Source organism: Scyliorhinus canicula, chromosome 21, assembly GCF_902713615.1.
Source record: "Scyliorhinus canicula chromosome 21, sScyCan1.1, whole genome shotgun sequence".
Lineage (NCBI taxonomy): Eukaryota > Metazoa > Chordata > Chondrichthyes > Carcharhiniformes > Scyliorhinidae > Scyliorhinus > Scyliorhinus canicula.
The window spans coordinates 21,995,319-22,011,691 of NC_052166.1; the positions used below are offsets into that span (position 1 = coordinate 21,995,319).

The 16,373-nt window shown below is 43.6% G+C and overlaps 1 protein-coding gene across 4 annotated transcripts in view; it reads left to right on the forward strand.

Annotated features, from left to right (window-relative positions):
* The window catches only part of pnpla7b (patatin-like phospholipase domain containing 7b), a 371,155-nt gene that overhangs the window by 304,434 nt on the left and 50,348 nt on the right, over positions 1–16,373 (forward strand). For all 4 annotated transcript variants that reach the window (XM_038782642.1, XM_038782643.1, XM_038782645.1 and 1 more), the window contains 2 exons: positions 3,630–3,746; positions 5,700–5,769. In XM_038782642.1, the coding sequence (XP_038638570.1) occupies positions 3,630–3,746; positions 5,700–5,769 (187 nt within the window). The remainder of the gene's footprint in view (positions 1–3,629; positions 3,747–5,699; positions 5,770–16,373) is intronic.

Genomic DNA, 16,373 nt, shown 5'->3' on the forward strand with positions numbered 1-16,373 from the left:
GAAATCCTGCAAGGGAGACTCTCATAGTTCAGCTCCTGAAAAGAGTGCATGGCTGGAATTCTTGGAAGCTACCTCATGCTGTTGAACCATGTCATGCATGGCAGCTGCACTCACTTGCAAGAGACACCAGATTGATACTACTAGATCTTGGTTTGAATTTGGAGAGTTAGGTGTAAATGGTGCTCACAGAATCATAGAATCCCTACAGTGCAGAAGAAGTCCATTTGGCCCATTTGAGTCTGTACCGATCCACTCCCCGATACCCATAACCTAACCTGCGCATCAAGGGGCAATTTATCGTGGCCAATCCAGTGTGGGTGTGCAGTTCCACAGTTGTTGAATGCGGATGTCACTAACGTGCTAGAGTTTCGGCGGCCATCGTCTTCCAAAAGGCTCCACACAAGATAATGAGCAACGATTTGGTTGGAAGGGCAGGGGTTAGTTAATGATGAGTGACTATAAACTGCAGTGAAGCGATAGAATATGGGTGTCCAGGTACATCGACAGAAACTGGTCCACAGGTACAAAAAGTAATGAAAGGATTAGAATACAAAGGATTGGATGTGATGCTTCAGTTATGTAAAGCCTTGGTCAGATGCCATCGGGACTAATCAGTTTGGGGCACTACACCTCGGGGAATATATTAGCATTGGAGCAGATACAGTACAGGTTTATCAAAATTATACTGACCCTTAAAAAGTTAAATCATTGGGGTAGGTGGCATTAACTTGGAAGGTTGAGGGTTATCTGATAGAGGATTTTAAATTAAGGAAAGTATTCAATAGAGTAAATGAAGAGAAGATCATTCTTCAATTGGGAAAATCCAAAACAATGGGCCGTAATTTGAAGTTAGGGTGAAACCATGAAGAATGTAGAATTATTCCCCTAGTGGAGCAGTGAATGAGCAAAGAACAAAGAAAAGTACAGCACGGGAACAGGCCCTTCGGCCCTCCAAGCCCGTGCCGACCACGCTGCCCGACTAAATTACAATCTTCTACACTTCCTGGGTCCGTATTCCTCTATTCCCATCCTATTCATGTATTTATCAAGATGCCCCTTAAATGTCACCATCATCCCTGCTTCCACCACCTCCTCCAGCAGCGTGTTCCAGGCACCCACTACCCTCTGTGTAAAACACTTGCCTCGTACATCTACTCGAAACCTTGCCCCTCGCACCTTAAACCTATGCCCCCGAGTAATTGACCCCTCTACCCTGGGGAAAAACCTCGGATGATCCACTCTGTCTATGCCCCTCATAATTTTGTAGACCTCTATCAGGTCGCCCCTCAACCTCAGTCGTTCCAGTGAGAACAAACCAAGTTTATTCAACCGCTCCTCATAGCTAATGCCATCCATACCAGGCAACATCCTGATAAATCTCTTCTGCACCCTCTCTAAATCCTCCACATCCTTCTGGTAGTGTGGCGACCAGAATTGAATACTGTACTCCAAGTATGGCCTAACTAAGGTTCTATACAGCTGCAACATGACTTGCCAATTCTTGTACTCAATGCCCCGGCCAATGAAGGCAAGCATGCCGTATGCCTTCTTGACTACCTTTTCCACCTGTGTTGCCCCTTTCAGTGACCTGTGGACCTGTACACCTAGATCTCCCTGACTTTCAGTACTCTTGAGGGTTCTACCATTCACTATATTCCCTACCTACATTAGACCTTCCAAAATGCATTACCTCACATTTGTCTGGATTAAACTCCATCTGCCATCTCTCCGCCCAAGGCTCCAAACGATCTAAATCCTGCTGTATCCTCTGACAGTCCTCATCGCTATCCGCAATTCTACCAACCTTTGTGTCATGTGCAAACTTACTAATCAGACTAGTTACATTTTCCTCCAAATCATTTATATATACTACGAACAGCAAAGCACTGATCCATGTGGAACACCACTAGTCACAGCCCTCCAATTAGAAAAGCACCCTTCCATTGCTATTCTCTGCCTTCTATGACCTAGCCAGTTCCGTATCCACCTTGCCAGCTCACTCCGGATCACCTTTTGTACCAGTCTACCATGAGGGACCTTGTCAAAGGCCTTACTGAAGTCCATATAGACAACATCCACTGCCCTACCTGCATCAATCATCTTTGTGACCTCTTCGAAAAACTCTATCAAGTTAGTGAGACACGACCTCCCCTTCACAAAACCATGCTGCCTCTCACTAATACGTCCATTTGCTTCCAAATGGGAGTAGATCCTGTCTCGAAGAATTCTCTCCAGTAATTTCCCTACCACTGACGTAAGGCTCACCGGCCTGTAGTTCCCTGGATTATCCATGCTACCCTTCTTAAACAAAGGAACAACATTGGCTATTCTCAAGTCCTCTGGCACATCACCTGAAGACGGTGAGGATCCAAATATTTTTGTCAAGGCTTCAGCAATTTCCCCTCTAGCCTCCTCAGTATTCTGGGGTAGATCCCATCAGGCCCTGGGGACTTATCTACCTTAATATTTTTCAAGACGCCCAACACCTCGTCTTTTTGGATCTCAATGTGACCCAGGCTATCTACACACCCTTCTCCAGACTCAACAGCCACCAATTCCTTCTCTTTGGTGAATACTGATGCAAAGTATTCATTTAGTACCTCGCCCATTTCCTCTGGCTCCACACATAGATTCCCTTGCCTATCCTTCAGTGGGCCAACCCTTTCCCTGGATACCCTCTTGCTTTTTATGTACGTGTAAAAAGCCTTGGGATTTTCCTTAATCCTATTTGCCAATGACTTTTCGTGACCCCTTCCAGCCCTCCTGACTCTTTGCTTAAGTTCCTTCCTACTTTCCTTATATTCCACACAGGCTTCGTTTGTTCCCAGCCTTCTAGCCCTGACAAATGCCTTTTTCCTTTTGACGAGGCCTACAATATCTCTCGTTATCCAAGGTTCCTGAAATTTGCCGTATTTATCCTTCTTCCTCACAGGAACATGCCGGTCCTGAATTCCTTTCAACTGACACTTGAAAGCCTCCCACATGTCAGATGTTGATTTACCCTCAAACATCCGCCCCCAATCTAGGTTCTTCAGTTCCCGCCTAATATTTTTATAATTAGCCTTTCCCCAATTTAGCACATTCATCCTCCGACCACTCTTATCCTTGCCAGCACTTTAAAACTTACTGAATTGTGGTCACTGTTCTCAAAACTTCTACCACCTGGCCGGGCTCATTCCCCAATACCAGGTCCAGTACAGCCCCTTCCCTACTTGGACAATAGAAATTTGTTGGGTCGGGACGTAACGGAATATGGATTAACGGCAGATAAGTGATGGAAGAATTTGTGGGCCAATTATCAACATGCTGGGACACATCATCAGCACTCATTCCCTGGTCAACTTGTAGTTCCCTTGTAGTAGACTCGCCAACTTTAAGGGCATATAAGTGGTCACTGGACAGACATATGGATGAAAATGGAATAGTGTAGGTCAGATAGGCTTCAGATGGTTTCACAGGTCGGCGCAACATCGAGGGCCGAAGGGCCCGTACTGCGCTGTAATGTTCTATGTTCTAACGGGTCCTGACATTGGACTTGAACCCAAGCCTTCCAGCTTAGAGGTGGTCTGCTACCCGCAGTATCCAAAGTGAATTACTATGGATAATGATTTTTGTTTTTTAATTAACAGGAAATGACAAATGTTTTCATGAAAGTGCTAGATTTGACATATCCAATCACCTCGATGTTCTCAGGATCTTCTTTTAACAGCAGCATCAGCAACACCTTTCAGGACAAGCAAATCGAGGTAAGAGGTGGACCCACCAGTATCAGAACCAGCTGAAGTAATCCTCTCTTCCAATCCTGTTCTTGAGCTGCCAACATGTTCAGTACAGCACTGGTATAACCCTGACAACAAGTCTTAGATGAGCCATCACTTTCTTTAGCTGAACATTGGGAAGAACAAAGTCATATTTTCTCTACACTCCCATGACACTCATTCATTTCTCTTCCCTGAGCAAAAACCTGCTACAACTTTAACCTGTCTGACACTGGGCTGAGTATCAAACCGTACGTTTTCTCCATCACCAATATCAATGATTCTATGACATTGCTTGGCTCTGCCAACAGCTCAAATAAAATCACACGGTGCTGGAGAAACTCAGGTCTGGCAGCCTCTGGGGGGAGGAAAACCGAGTTAACGTTTCAAGTCCAGTGTAACTTTTTCGGAGCTCAGCTCCTCCACTGTTAAAATTCATCAGTCCCACCCTCACAAACTACATTGGTTCCCTGTCTTCTAACATATCAAATTTGCAATTGGCAACCTCCAAATTTTTTGCATGTTCTCCTTCCATCCTACCTGTGCAACCTTTGAAATAGTTTCCTACGTTTTCACTTCAAAACCACTTCATCGCCTATAAAGCACTTTGTAAGTTCCTGAGGTTGTGAAAGAGGCTATATACATGCAAGTCATTCTTTTGTTTTCTAACTTTGACCTTCTGTGCAGCCACTCTGTCCTTTTCCCCACCAGAGCCTTCAACTGCCGAAACCCAGTTCTCCAAAGCTCCCTCCTCAAACCCCTCCAATTTTCTACTTCTCCTTTAAAATCCTTCACAAGACCCGTACAATTTTCCCAAGGATCCTAAACTCATCCCTCCCCAGTTGCACGCATACTTCCCCAGACTGGTTCAAGAGTCTCCATTGACCTTGCTGTGCTGAAATGGCCACTGTTGTGTAGTAGATACAATGCATTCAGGCTTGGAGGGCCCAAGGGCCTTTTCCTGTGCTGTACTGTTCTCTGTTCTTTGAACAGAAGGCTTCATTCAAGTCTTGTCCTCTTCGGGACTCTATCCCAGCTCCGTAGCTTTGTAACCATTTGAAGTTAATGCCACCCATCCCAAGGCTCGGCATTCTCTTTATCTTACCATTGTATTATAAACCGCTTTGCAGTGTTTTGTATGTTAAAGACACTTTATAGATGTACGTTCTTATGGTTGATAACTCACTTACCCTTGATGCTGTGTAACTGGTCAATAATGTATAATCATAGAGCAGCAGACACACTCAGCATTTTGCACTGGACAAGCTGTTTTGGTGCACAGAACCTGTTGTGTTTCAATTAGCATCGGTCGCCGGGTTACACAGTATCAACTTGAGTGGTTTCTGGTCACAGTCGGACCTGGCACCTTCCTGATCTTTGTAGCTGGGCGACTCTCTGAATAGACTTGTAAAGTAATTGGAGAGCTTTTATTATCCATGGTTTCCTATTTCAAAATGGCAATGGCCTGGGAGCAACTCATGTTATTGTGAAGCTTTATGGCATGAGAAAATCCTGTATTAGTCAAGCATGTACTGTTATGGCAAAATATTCTGTATCTTTATATGAAGATCTGTCTCAATACTTTACGATAGAGACACATAGAAATAGAGACCATTCAACCCATTGTGGTGTTTCTGCTTAGCACGTGACCTACCTCCCATTCCATTTACCCGATGTAATCCTGATTAATGTATCTTTTCTTTCCCTTCATCTATTTAAATAACTTTGCTTTAAATGTGCAATTTGCCTCAACTGATCCTTACAGTAGTGAGTTCCACCTTCTCATCGTTCTAAATTATTGTTCTGAATCCCCACCTCCCACTCCCAATCTCCCTCCAGGTATTTCTAATAAAATGGAACTGTTTGTTGTGGGAGCAGATTGGATCAAGGGGTTGTGTTGTACTTTAATCACTGAACAGATGCTCCACGTTTACTTTTCAGGACCTGTGGATTCCTTACTTCAACATCACCACAGATATAACTGCGTCCGCCATGCGTGTTCATACTGATGGTGAGTGCAGATTGACACTTTGACCTTCCCAGCAATGGGCGCCTGCTTTGTGTGACCAGTGAATAACATTGCCCACCTAACTAGGAAGATGGTCTCGAATCGCTGACAAGGGAGCTTTTAAACGCATTGTGGGAAGTAAGCACTCACTTCAGCAACCCCACCTCAAATGATTTGGGAGCTGGCGCCACCTGTGTACTGCTGCTAATCTGATCATATTGATGGATGCATTCCCTACTTAATAATATCCCAGGAAAATGTTCTCTTTCAGTGAAGGCCTTTATGAAATACCTTCTGTTACTTAAATTGTGAAATTGAGTCTGAACTTTTATTTGGAATCCTATCTTAAGGAACTCATTGAAGTCTGCATTTGCTACCTTGACTCTCCACCACCCCTCACCCTGCCCTGCCCCACCACCCCTCACCAGGACCCTGCCCCACCACCAACTACTCCAAGTGCTCCTTGTTCTTCCAAGTCCCCAGTGGCACGCATACATCCCCAGACTGATTCATGAGTTTCTGTTGATCCTGCTTTGCTACACTGTTGTGCAGTAGTTGCAATGCATTCAGGCTGGAAGGGCCCAAGGACCTTTTCCTGGACTGTATTGGTCTTTGTTCTTTGAACAGAAGGCTTTATTCGAGTCATGTCCTCTTTGGGACTCCATCCCAACTCAATAGCTTTGTAACCATTTGAAGTATCTGTAATTGCCGCTCTATCTGAGGGACAGAAGAACGGGATTAGGCTATTTAACCCCTCAAGTGGTGTGCCGCCATTCAGTGGGAGCCTGGCTGAACTGCCACCTATCTGTATAGGCCAGAGACGCATGGAACTTCGTCTGCTGCAACCAACTGCTGTTCAGCTGAGATCATAATTATTTTTTTTTTTAAATGGGTGAGAGTTTTAAAGCGGTGACTTGCATTTCTATGGCCCTTTGCACAAGCTGAGGGCACCTCTGGGCACTTTATACTTCAAAATTACTTCATTGACCGCAAATGTGAGAAACAACAACTACGGTAGATTAGTAAGGTTAAATTTAATGCAGTTATAACCCAGAGAGTGTCCAGTGATGGAATAGCTTGCAGTCGTGTTTAACCCTGTTGTAATTTACAATTGAGATAGTTACATCTAATCAGCTGACGTTGAAAGTGATGAGATTTGAAATTCAACGAGTGATTTCTGCATTTTCGCACTCCATGCGCGCGTCCCCGCACGCACACATTACTTTGAAAATGCCATGATCTTCCAGTAGGTCGAGAAGAGAATTCCACACACGAATGACCCTCTGAAGAAAACATTTCTCCTCATCGCCATCATAATAGGGAGACCTCTTATGTTAAAACTGTGTTCCCTAGTTCTAGGCTACCCACAAGGGGAAGTAGCCACTTAGCATCCACCCTGCCAGGTCTCCTCAGAATCTTGCATGTTTCAATAAGATCATCTTTCCTGCTTCTAAACTCCAATGAATACAAGCCCTGCGTGTCCAACCTTTCCTCATGAGATTTGTTGCTGTATCTTCTTTCGGACGGCAGGCTACATAGATACGTAGAAGATAGGAGGAGGCCTTTTTGGCCCTTCGAGCCTGCTCCGCCATTCATCACGATCATGGCTGATCATCCAACTCGATAGTCTAATCCTGCTTTCTCCCCATCGCCTTTGATTCCGTTCTCCCCAAGTGCTATATCCAGCTGCCTCTTGAATATATTCAAAGTTTTAGCATCAACTACTTCCTGTGGTAATGAATTCCACAGACTCACCACTCTTCGTGTGAAGAAATGTCTCCTCATCTCTGTCCGAAATGGTTTACCCTGAATCCTCCGGCTGTGACCCCTGGTTCTGGACACACCCATCATTGGTAACATCTTCCCTGCATCTACCCTATCTAGTCCTGTTAGAATTTTATTGGTTGAGAGGTGAACCAGTTACTATGAAACACCAGAATAGATCAATATTCAAGAATAGGTATAGTTTCTTTGTGGCATTGTATGTGATGCCTGTAATAGTTCCAGTCGTAGCATGTGGAGACCGATGCTTTGTCCAGGAAGATTATTATATTTGTTTCAAGTAATTAATTGCTGGCTTAATTTCATTCTTGTATTCTTCCAAATCCCTTGAAAACAAAGACAACTTTAGTGAACTTCACAAAGTGTAGCTGCTGTAGACGGGGCCTGTGTCGTGGTTACAGAAAGAGCTTTCAGCGGTTGTTGCAAGTGTCGTGACTGGTCAATGCACTGAATCCCAGTGAGCGGGGTTTCACCAGATTTGATTCTCAGCCTGATCTGAACTATCTAATCTCAGCTGGACTGCGAATGGGCCACTGCCCTGGACATTTCTGGATGTAGAAAGGGAGTAATTACCTACTGTCCATGCTCCTGACAGCTAACTAGTGACAGCTGCTAAAAAGAGCATGTGTGGAACATCAAGTGAAGACTGTGCCATTTCCCAGTATATTATGAACTTTCAGTCAATACAATTTTTACAAAATGGACACAAACTGGCTGCTGAAATTCACGTGACCTTTACCATTTGAAGCCGTCTCAAGCCAATGCCTAACTAAATGTACAGTAAGAAGTCTTACAACACCAGGTTAAAGTCCAACAGGTTTGTTTCAAACACGAGCTTTCGGAGCACGGCTCCTCCTTCACCTGAAGGAGGAGCCGTGCTCCGAAAGCTCGTGTTTGAAACAAACCTGTTGGACTTTAACCTGGTGTTGTAAGACTTCTTACTGTGCTCACCCCAGTCCAACGCCGGCATCTCCACATCATAACTAAATGTAGACACTCACAGCCATCTGGGGAATGCACAGACCCCTTTGTTTAAAGATGGGCCAACACAAAATAACCCCTCAGACTGATGTGATTCAATTCCCTTCCCTGAAACCAAGCAGAAAGGATATTATCAGAATGAATGGATCATTCTGAAACGATGACTCTGGCTGTCTCAGACCCTCTGAGGTGTTATGCCGCAACACGGTGGGATCAACCTATACAACACCCCCTTATTTGGAAAGAACTTTGAACTTGTAAAAGTCACATAGTGAGACGGCCTTTTTTGGTCTTTTTAAAAAATCAGTAAAAGCTATTTGCAGGCAGTTCCACTAAAAAGCTATTGAACTGGGCAGCACGGTGGGTTAGCACTGCTGCCTCACGGCGCTGAGGTCCCAGGTTCGATCCCGGCTCTGGGTCATTGTCCGTGTGAAGTTTGCACATTCTCCCTGTGTTTATGTGGGTTTCACCCCCACAACCCAAAGATGTGCAATGTAGGTGGATTGGCCATCCTAAATTGCCCCTTAGTTGGAAAAAAAAAATTGGGTACTCTAAATTTATTTTAAAAAAAGAAAGCTATTGAACTAGCAGTTCAGTGGTCAAAAGGTCAGACCACTGCAAGTCATCAGGCAGCCAAGGTAATTAACCTTGAAAGCGGGAGATCTCAGCACAGAGGAGGATTCCCGAACTGGTTTCAACTTCAAATTCACCTGAGAATCAATTCCTAGAAATTCATCTACAGAAACCTCACACAACCTCACAACCTGCTTTGAATCTTTTGCTGTATAAGATCCTTACTTAAACCGTAACTCATCAAAATCATTCAAAAGCCTACAGGCCTGCCTTGTGGGTAATTCAGAGACAAGGACAATTATAAACGGTAGAAGTGCATTCCTTCACCTATTTCTAATCATTGGAAAGGGATTTACTCGGTCATCAAACTGGCTGGCACGCCAGCGGGTTCACACTGGAGAGAAACTGTTCACCTCTGTGTGTGTGAAAGGATTCACTAATTCATCCAACCGGCTGAAATACCAGTGAATTCACACTGAGGAGAGACCATTTGCCTACACTGAGTGTGGGAGGGGATTCACTTATATGTCCACCCTTCTGTGACATCAGCAACGTGACACTGGCAAAAGACCTTTTAAATGTCTGGACTATGGGAAGTGCTTTAAAAGCTCTGGAGAACTGATGGGCGGCATGATAACACGGTGGTTAGCACTGTTGTTTCACAGTGCTAGGTTCCCAGGTTTGCTTCCTGCTTGGGTCAGTGCCTATGTGGAGTCTGCATGTTCTCCCAGTGTCTGCGTGGGTGTGCTCCCGTTTCCTCCCACAAGTCCCGAAAGACATGCTTGCTCGGTGAATTGGACAATCTGAATTTTCTCCCTCTGTACCTGAACAGGTGCCGGAGTGTTGCGTCTAGGAGCTTTTCACAGTAACTTCACTGCAGTGTTAACATAAGCCGACTTGTGACAATAATAAAGATTATTATTATGAATGTGTGAGATGTCGCGTTTGAACTGAGGGTAAAAGTGTGAGAATAAATAACACTCTAGTTTTAAGCTCAATTTTGGTTTAAAACTCTCAAATGCTTGCTGCTGAAGCTATTTGATTAGCTGGCACACTCCAATGGGAACAAAAGCACATCCCCTTTCATCATAAAACATCTGAGGCTGTAATGGAACACATGCATTCTATTCATGCCAACTAGATCAAGCCCAAATATAATGGCTGCATAGTTGAATATCCTGCAAAACTGTATTGCCTCGGTTCACGTGGGAGAATAGTTTGCATCACCAATGGATGAGGAGAAAAAAGAGGGAAGAAAAGCTTAATTTATATTAAGCTTTCTGACTTATTATCTCCTTATGTGGCTTGGTGTCAACTTTTGTTGGATAATGCTCTTGTACAGCACCTTGGGATGCTTTATTGCATTGATGGATTTCTACAAATGCAAGTTATTGATTTATAATCCAGATTGCAACATTTCCTGCCAATGTCTCATCTGTAAGACATGGAATTTTCAAAGGAGTCTCAATAACTCAATGGCTGTGTGGCACTGTAATAATAAAAGTATTTTCCTCTGATCAGAATGCAGCCACAAAAAAAGGAAGCCTTCACTATATTTTAAAGATTGACAGTGGTCGTTCCCAACAAATCAAAGTCATAACATGGCATTCTGATGCTTTAACTTGTTGCCTGGTTTTAATTTGTATTTTTTCCCGAGTGATTTTGATTTTCTGTCCATGAAGCAAAGCAATTGACTGCTCTCCTCTCATTACAAATCTTGTAGCCGACCCAATTTGTTTCCAGCACCTGTAACAATCGGAACAAACTTGACCTGAGGGAAACGTGAGAGAATGTGTTCCTCATCATCCAGTGTGTGACTATCTCACTGCATCTTGTGACGTTCAACAACTCCTCATCCCCCCCCCCCCCTCCCCCACCCTCACAGCCGGCCTGGCCTGCAATCTCAGTTCCACTCCCCTTCCTCCTAATCTCCCATTTCTGAGTTGTCGAGGTAGTCAGCCCAGCGAACGGTGGCATCTCAAACGTTCTCTCTGAGCTTGAGCGAACCCAGCCAAGTGGATATTTCTGTGAGAAATTCCACCCACCACCCCAGTCCTACCATGTTTGCTCTTGCAAACCCAGAAACCAATGAAGGCATTGCTCCTAATGATAAAATGGAACAAGGTGGCATCCACATGGGAGCTAAGCCTCTGGAACACTGCCCTTTAAGAGTTTGATATCGTGTTCAAGATACCCTTGCTCCTTCTCCTATTGGAATGGTCGTCATGAATTTTGAAAGAGAAAAGAAAGGATTACATTTATGTCGCACCCTTCATGACCACCAGACATCTTAAAGTGCTTTCCAGCCAGTGAAGTACTTTTAAAGTGTAGCCACTGTTTTAATGTAGGAATCGCGGCAGCCATTTTGCCTGCAGCAAACTCGCACAAATAGCATTGAGATAATGACCAAATAATCTGTTTGTGTGATGTTGGTTGAGGATAAATAGTGGCCAGGATGGCAAGGATAACTCCCCTGCCGTTCTTCATAATTGTACCCTAGGATCTTTCACATGCGTCGGAGAGTGCTGGCTGGGTCTTGGTTTAACATCTCATCTGCAAGACATCCGACAGTGCGGCACTTCCTCAACGTTTCACTGGGCTGTCAGCTTGGAGTGGGAAGTCCTAGTGCAGGAGTTCAAGCCACAGCTCCTGACTGAGGCGGGAGCGTTATGCATTGAGCCACAGACTTTTGCAGAGAAACAGAACCTTGTGAGAGAAAGGCTATCCCCAACAACTGCCCTCATACCCAGGATTCTTTATCAGCATCCAAGAGTATAGCCGAAAAGAAAGAAGACACACAAATATTGGCTATCTGAACTGCAAACAGCAAATGGTGGAAACACAAATTGGGAATATGGGTTAGGATGCGTGCAGGCGTAAATGCTTTGATTGCCTGTCAGACAGATGCCCCGCCCTATATTCAGTCCCATTCACTTCAATAGAATAATAAATTGTGTTTCTAATAATGGCGTCCAACGTGATTCCATGTGTTTTGTTTCCCCACCCATTTCCATCTACACCCCCAAGATGTCGGCATCTAAAGGCTGGGTTAATGTTTCAGATGCAATCTCTTCACCATAATATTCAGTGGGTTGTTAGAGACTAAAAATGTATCCCTTTACAGAAGCTGACAGGCCTCCTGTGTATTTCCAACATTTCCCATCTTTATTTTATAGCAGATAGTCAAAGTTTCTACAGACATTTAAATAGGAAAAGTTAACAAAGTGAGAGTTGGCCCTGCAGAAAGTGAGTCTGGAGAATTAATAATGGAAAATAAGGAGAACATACATGAATTGAACAGGTATTTTGCATCGGTCTTCACTGTAGAAAATACACGTAACATCCCAGAAATAGCTGTAAATCAGGAAATGGGAGGGAGGAACTCGGGAATATAACAATCACCAATTAAGTGATACCAAGCAAATTGGTGGGGCTGCAGGCTGATAATTAAGTCCCCGGGTCCTGATGGACCTCACCCCAAGGCCTTAAAAGAAGTGGGTAGTGAGATAGCTGATGCATTGGTTGTAATTATTCAGAATTTACTGGATTCAAGGAAGGTTCCATTAGATTGAAAATTGGCGAGTGTAACTCCTTTATTCAAAGAGGGAGGGAAACAGAAAGGAGAAAACTACAGACCAGTTAGCTTAGCATTGGCATTGGGGGAAATGTTAGAAGCTATTATTAAAGTTGTTATAGAACGGCATATAGAAGAATTCAAGGTCAGGCAGAGTCAACATGATTTCGTGAAAGGGAAATCCTGTTTATCCAATTTATTGCTCTTTGAAGAAATAATGTGCTGTGGATAAAGGGCAGCCGCTGGATATACTGTACTTGGATTTCCAGAAGACATTTGTCAAAGATTGTTGTGAAAAATAAAATCTCATGATGTAGGGGTTAACATATTGGCATGGATAGAAGATTGGCTAGCTAACAGAAACAGGTAAGGTATAAATGGATCATTTTGTGGTTGACAAAATGTAACGAGTGGGGTGTCACAGGAACCAGTGCTGGCACCCCACTTTTTACAATTTATATTAATGACTTGGAAGAAAGGGGCTGGTGGTATGGTTGCTAAATTTGCTGATGAGACAAAGATAGGTAGGAAAGTAAATTGTGAAGAGGTCATAAGAAGCCTACAGAGGGATATAGAGAGGTTAAGCAATTGGAAAAAGATCTGGCAAATTGAATATTATGTGAAATTGTCCATTTTGGCAGGAAGAATAAAAAGAACCATATTATCTAAATGGTGATAGATGCAGAACTCTGAGATCAAAGGGATCTGGTTATCCTAATGCATGAATGACAAAAGCCCAGTATGCAGGTGCAGCAAGTATTTAGTAAAGCGAATGTGATAATTTATTGCAAAGCGAATTAAATTCAAAAGTAGGGACGTTATGCTTCAGTTTTACAAGGCACTGGTGAGACCACATCTGGAGGACTGTGTACAATATTGGTCACCTTATTGAAGAAAGGATGTAAATGTGTTGGAAGCAATTCAGAGAAGATTTACAAGCCTAATACCAGGAAAGGGCAGGTTGTCTTTTGAGAAAAGGGTGCACAGGTTAGGCTTGTACCCACTGGAGTTTAGAAGAGTCAGAGGCGACTTGATTGAAAGATCCAGAGAAGTTTTGACCGGGACAATGTGGAGAGGATGTTTCCTCTTGTTCTTTTTAAAATTCATAGTGCCCAATTCATTTTTTCCAATTAAGAAGCCATTTTTAACCTACCCTGCACATTTTTGGGTTGTGGAGGCGAAACCCATGCAAGCACGAGGAGAATGTGCAACTCCACACGGACAGTGACCCAGAGCCGGGATCAAACCTGGGACCTTGGAGCCATGAGGCAGCAGTGCTAACCATAGCGCCACCGTGCTGCCCTAAGGATGTTTCCTCTTGTGCGAGAATCTAGAACTAGGGGTCGCTATTTAAAAATAAGGGGTCACCCATCTAATTAATGGCCGCATACTTATTATCATGTGGATGTTGAATGTGCGGAGAACAAGTCAGAGGATGTACCCAATGTAGAAAATAAGAGCATTGCAAAGTCCAGAGTGAGAAGACAACATTGCAACCTATCTATTGTAGCCAGGCAGCATGTATGTGATAGAATAATAGTGGGCTCCCCTCCCATGCTGCTGAACCCATACTTTAGGAATAGCCTTCCTCAACCTCACCTGGAAAAAGACTTAAACAATGTCTTTATGAATGCTTTTAAAAATCTTCAATTCGTTTTAAACAGGCATGAATCCAACTCTCTTTTAAAGGTCACACCTGAGTCTGATCCAACTGATTTTCTGGGAATCTGGTCCATATTTCTATCATCCAGTGGGAAGAGTAGATTTTTTTTCAAATCTCTCATTTGAACTTTGTGAATTTTCAGCTTCTGCGATGAGCTCATCATCTAATTTACTTTCGAGCTCAGCTGACAAAGGCATTTTAAAACGGCCTTTAAAACATAACATTTATAGTCCTCGCTGCATTGTTTGGTAATCCATCAAAGGAAAGGTTGTTGCATTCATTCGGAAACTACTCTGCGATGTATCTTTGACCCTATTTTATTATGCAGCATGTCAAGTGTCCAGTAATCTTCTTTTCTGGCAAATGTTTGCAGGTAGAAAGATGAAATGAAAGCCCAAGCCACAAAATAATGGACATCTGGTCCTCCTTTTCCTTATGCCTGAGTGAGTTTGGTTTGCCCTTATCCTTTGCTTTGAATATGAGGAAGGAAATGGCCCGGAGGCTGTTGCTTTCATCCAACCCTTTGAGAATGCATGGGGAACTTTGGAATCATTAAATGGTTGCCATTTTGCGAGTAATCCGGTGCTTCATTCAGTAACTGAGCAGAAAAGGGGTGTGTGATCCCGAGCTTCCGATTGCCTGCCATTTTAATTCTCCACTTTGCTCTCGTACTGATCTCTCTGTCCCCGGCCAGGCTCCTGAAGTGTTCCAATGAAGCTCAACTCTAGCTCGAGGAACTGCACCCCATCTTTTGAATTGGCCTTTTACAGCCTTCAGGTCTCAACCTACAAGTTCAACGATTTCAGACTGTAACCTCTGCCTCCATTTTGTTTACTTTTTTTCTGCATGTTTTGGGCTTAAACTTGTTTTTCTCCTGTTCTTGTTTTTGGGTGGCAGCTGTTCACTACTCTGTCATTCACACTTCTTCCGGATGCATCTTTTGTTTCTTTATTTATTCCATTGTCACTTTCTTTTGCTCTGTGCAACCAACTCTTGCCATTTAATGGCCTGTCTTCTGATCGATGACAGAATTTCCTTTTTGTTCGTTTTCTACCCTCTGCCATATCACCTGCTTAAAACCTATACATTCCTAACGTTTCCCAGTTCTGATGCAAGATCATCGACGTGAAACGGTAACTCTGTTTCTCTCTCCACAGCTGCAGGCTGACCTGAGTCTTTCCAGCATTTCTGTTTTTATTTTGGTGCCCATCTCCTCGTCTTTCTCACAAGCTCCACCCCACACCCCTCCCACATCTTTTCAAACCTGCTTGCTGTGTCAATGTGAGGTGCTGATCTGCGGTGACTCGTTCACCGAGTGTAATCTTCGTGTTTCTCTGTGCTCCTCTTTCCCGTGAAGCGTTCAGTCAAAGTGACGGGAGAGGAGCAGGAAACAAACTAATCGCAGCAAGTACATTCTACAGAACAACACTTGGCCAGTGACGGTCCATAGCCTTGCACTGTGTCTCTACTGCTTTGACTGCTATTATACAGAGTACCGTGGGTGCAACTCTGCAAGGATGTCTTTTTAAAAACTAATTGTAATAAAGTAACTACATGAGATACACCAATGTAGGCTTCTCTTTAAAATATTTCACTGAAGTTTTGACTCGTGAATACTGTGCAAATATATGACAGATATGAAACGGTTGCCAATGACTGCCAGTTATTATTGTTGATTTTTTATGCCTTATTTGAAGTACCTTCCATTTCTCTTTGGTACAACATCGAGCTTTAGTTCCATAGAAATATTACGGCAGAGAAAGAGGCCATTCAGCCATCATGTCGAGGCCAGCTGAAAAAAACTAGTCCCCCCCCCCCATTCTAGTCCCACCTTCCAGCAGCCAGCCCATATACTTGCAGGTTACAGCACTCAGATGTAGATGCAAATACTATTTAAATCCACCTATCTGGGCAGAAAATTCCAGAAACCTCTTAGTGAAAAAGCCTGTCCTAATATTCCTCTCATAATTCTTTTGCCAATCGCCTTAAGTCTGTGCCCCCCTGGTCTGTTGAAGGCAACAAGTCTTCTCTGTC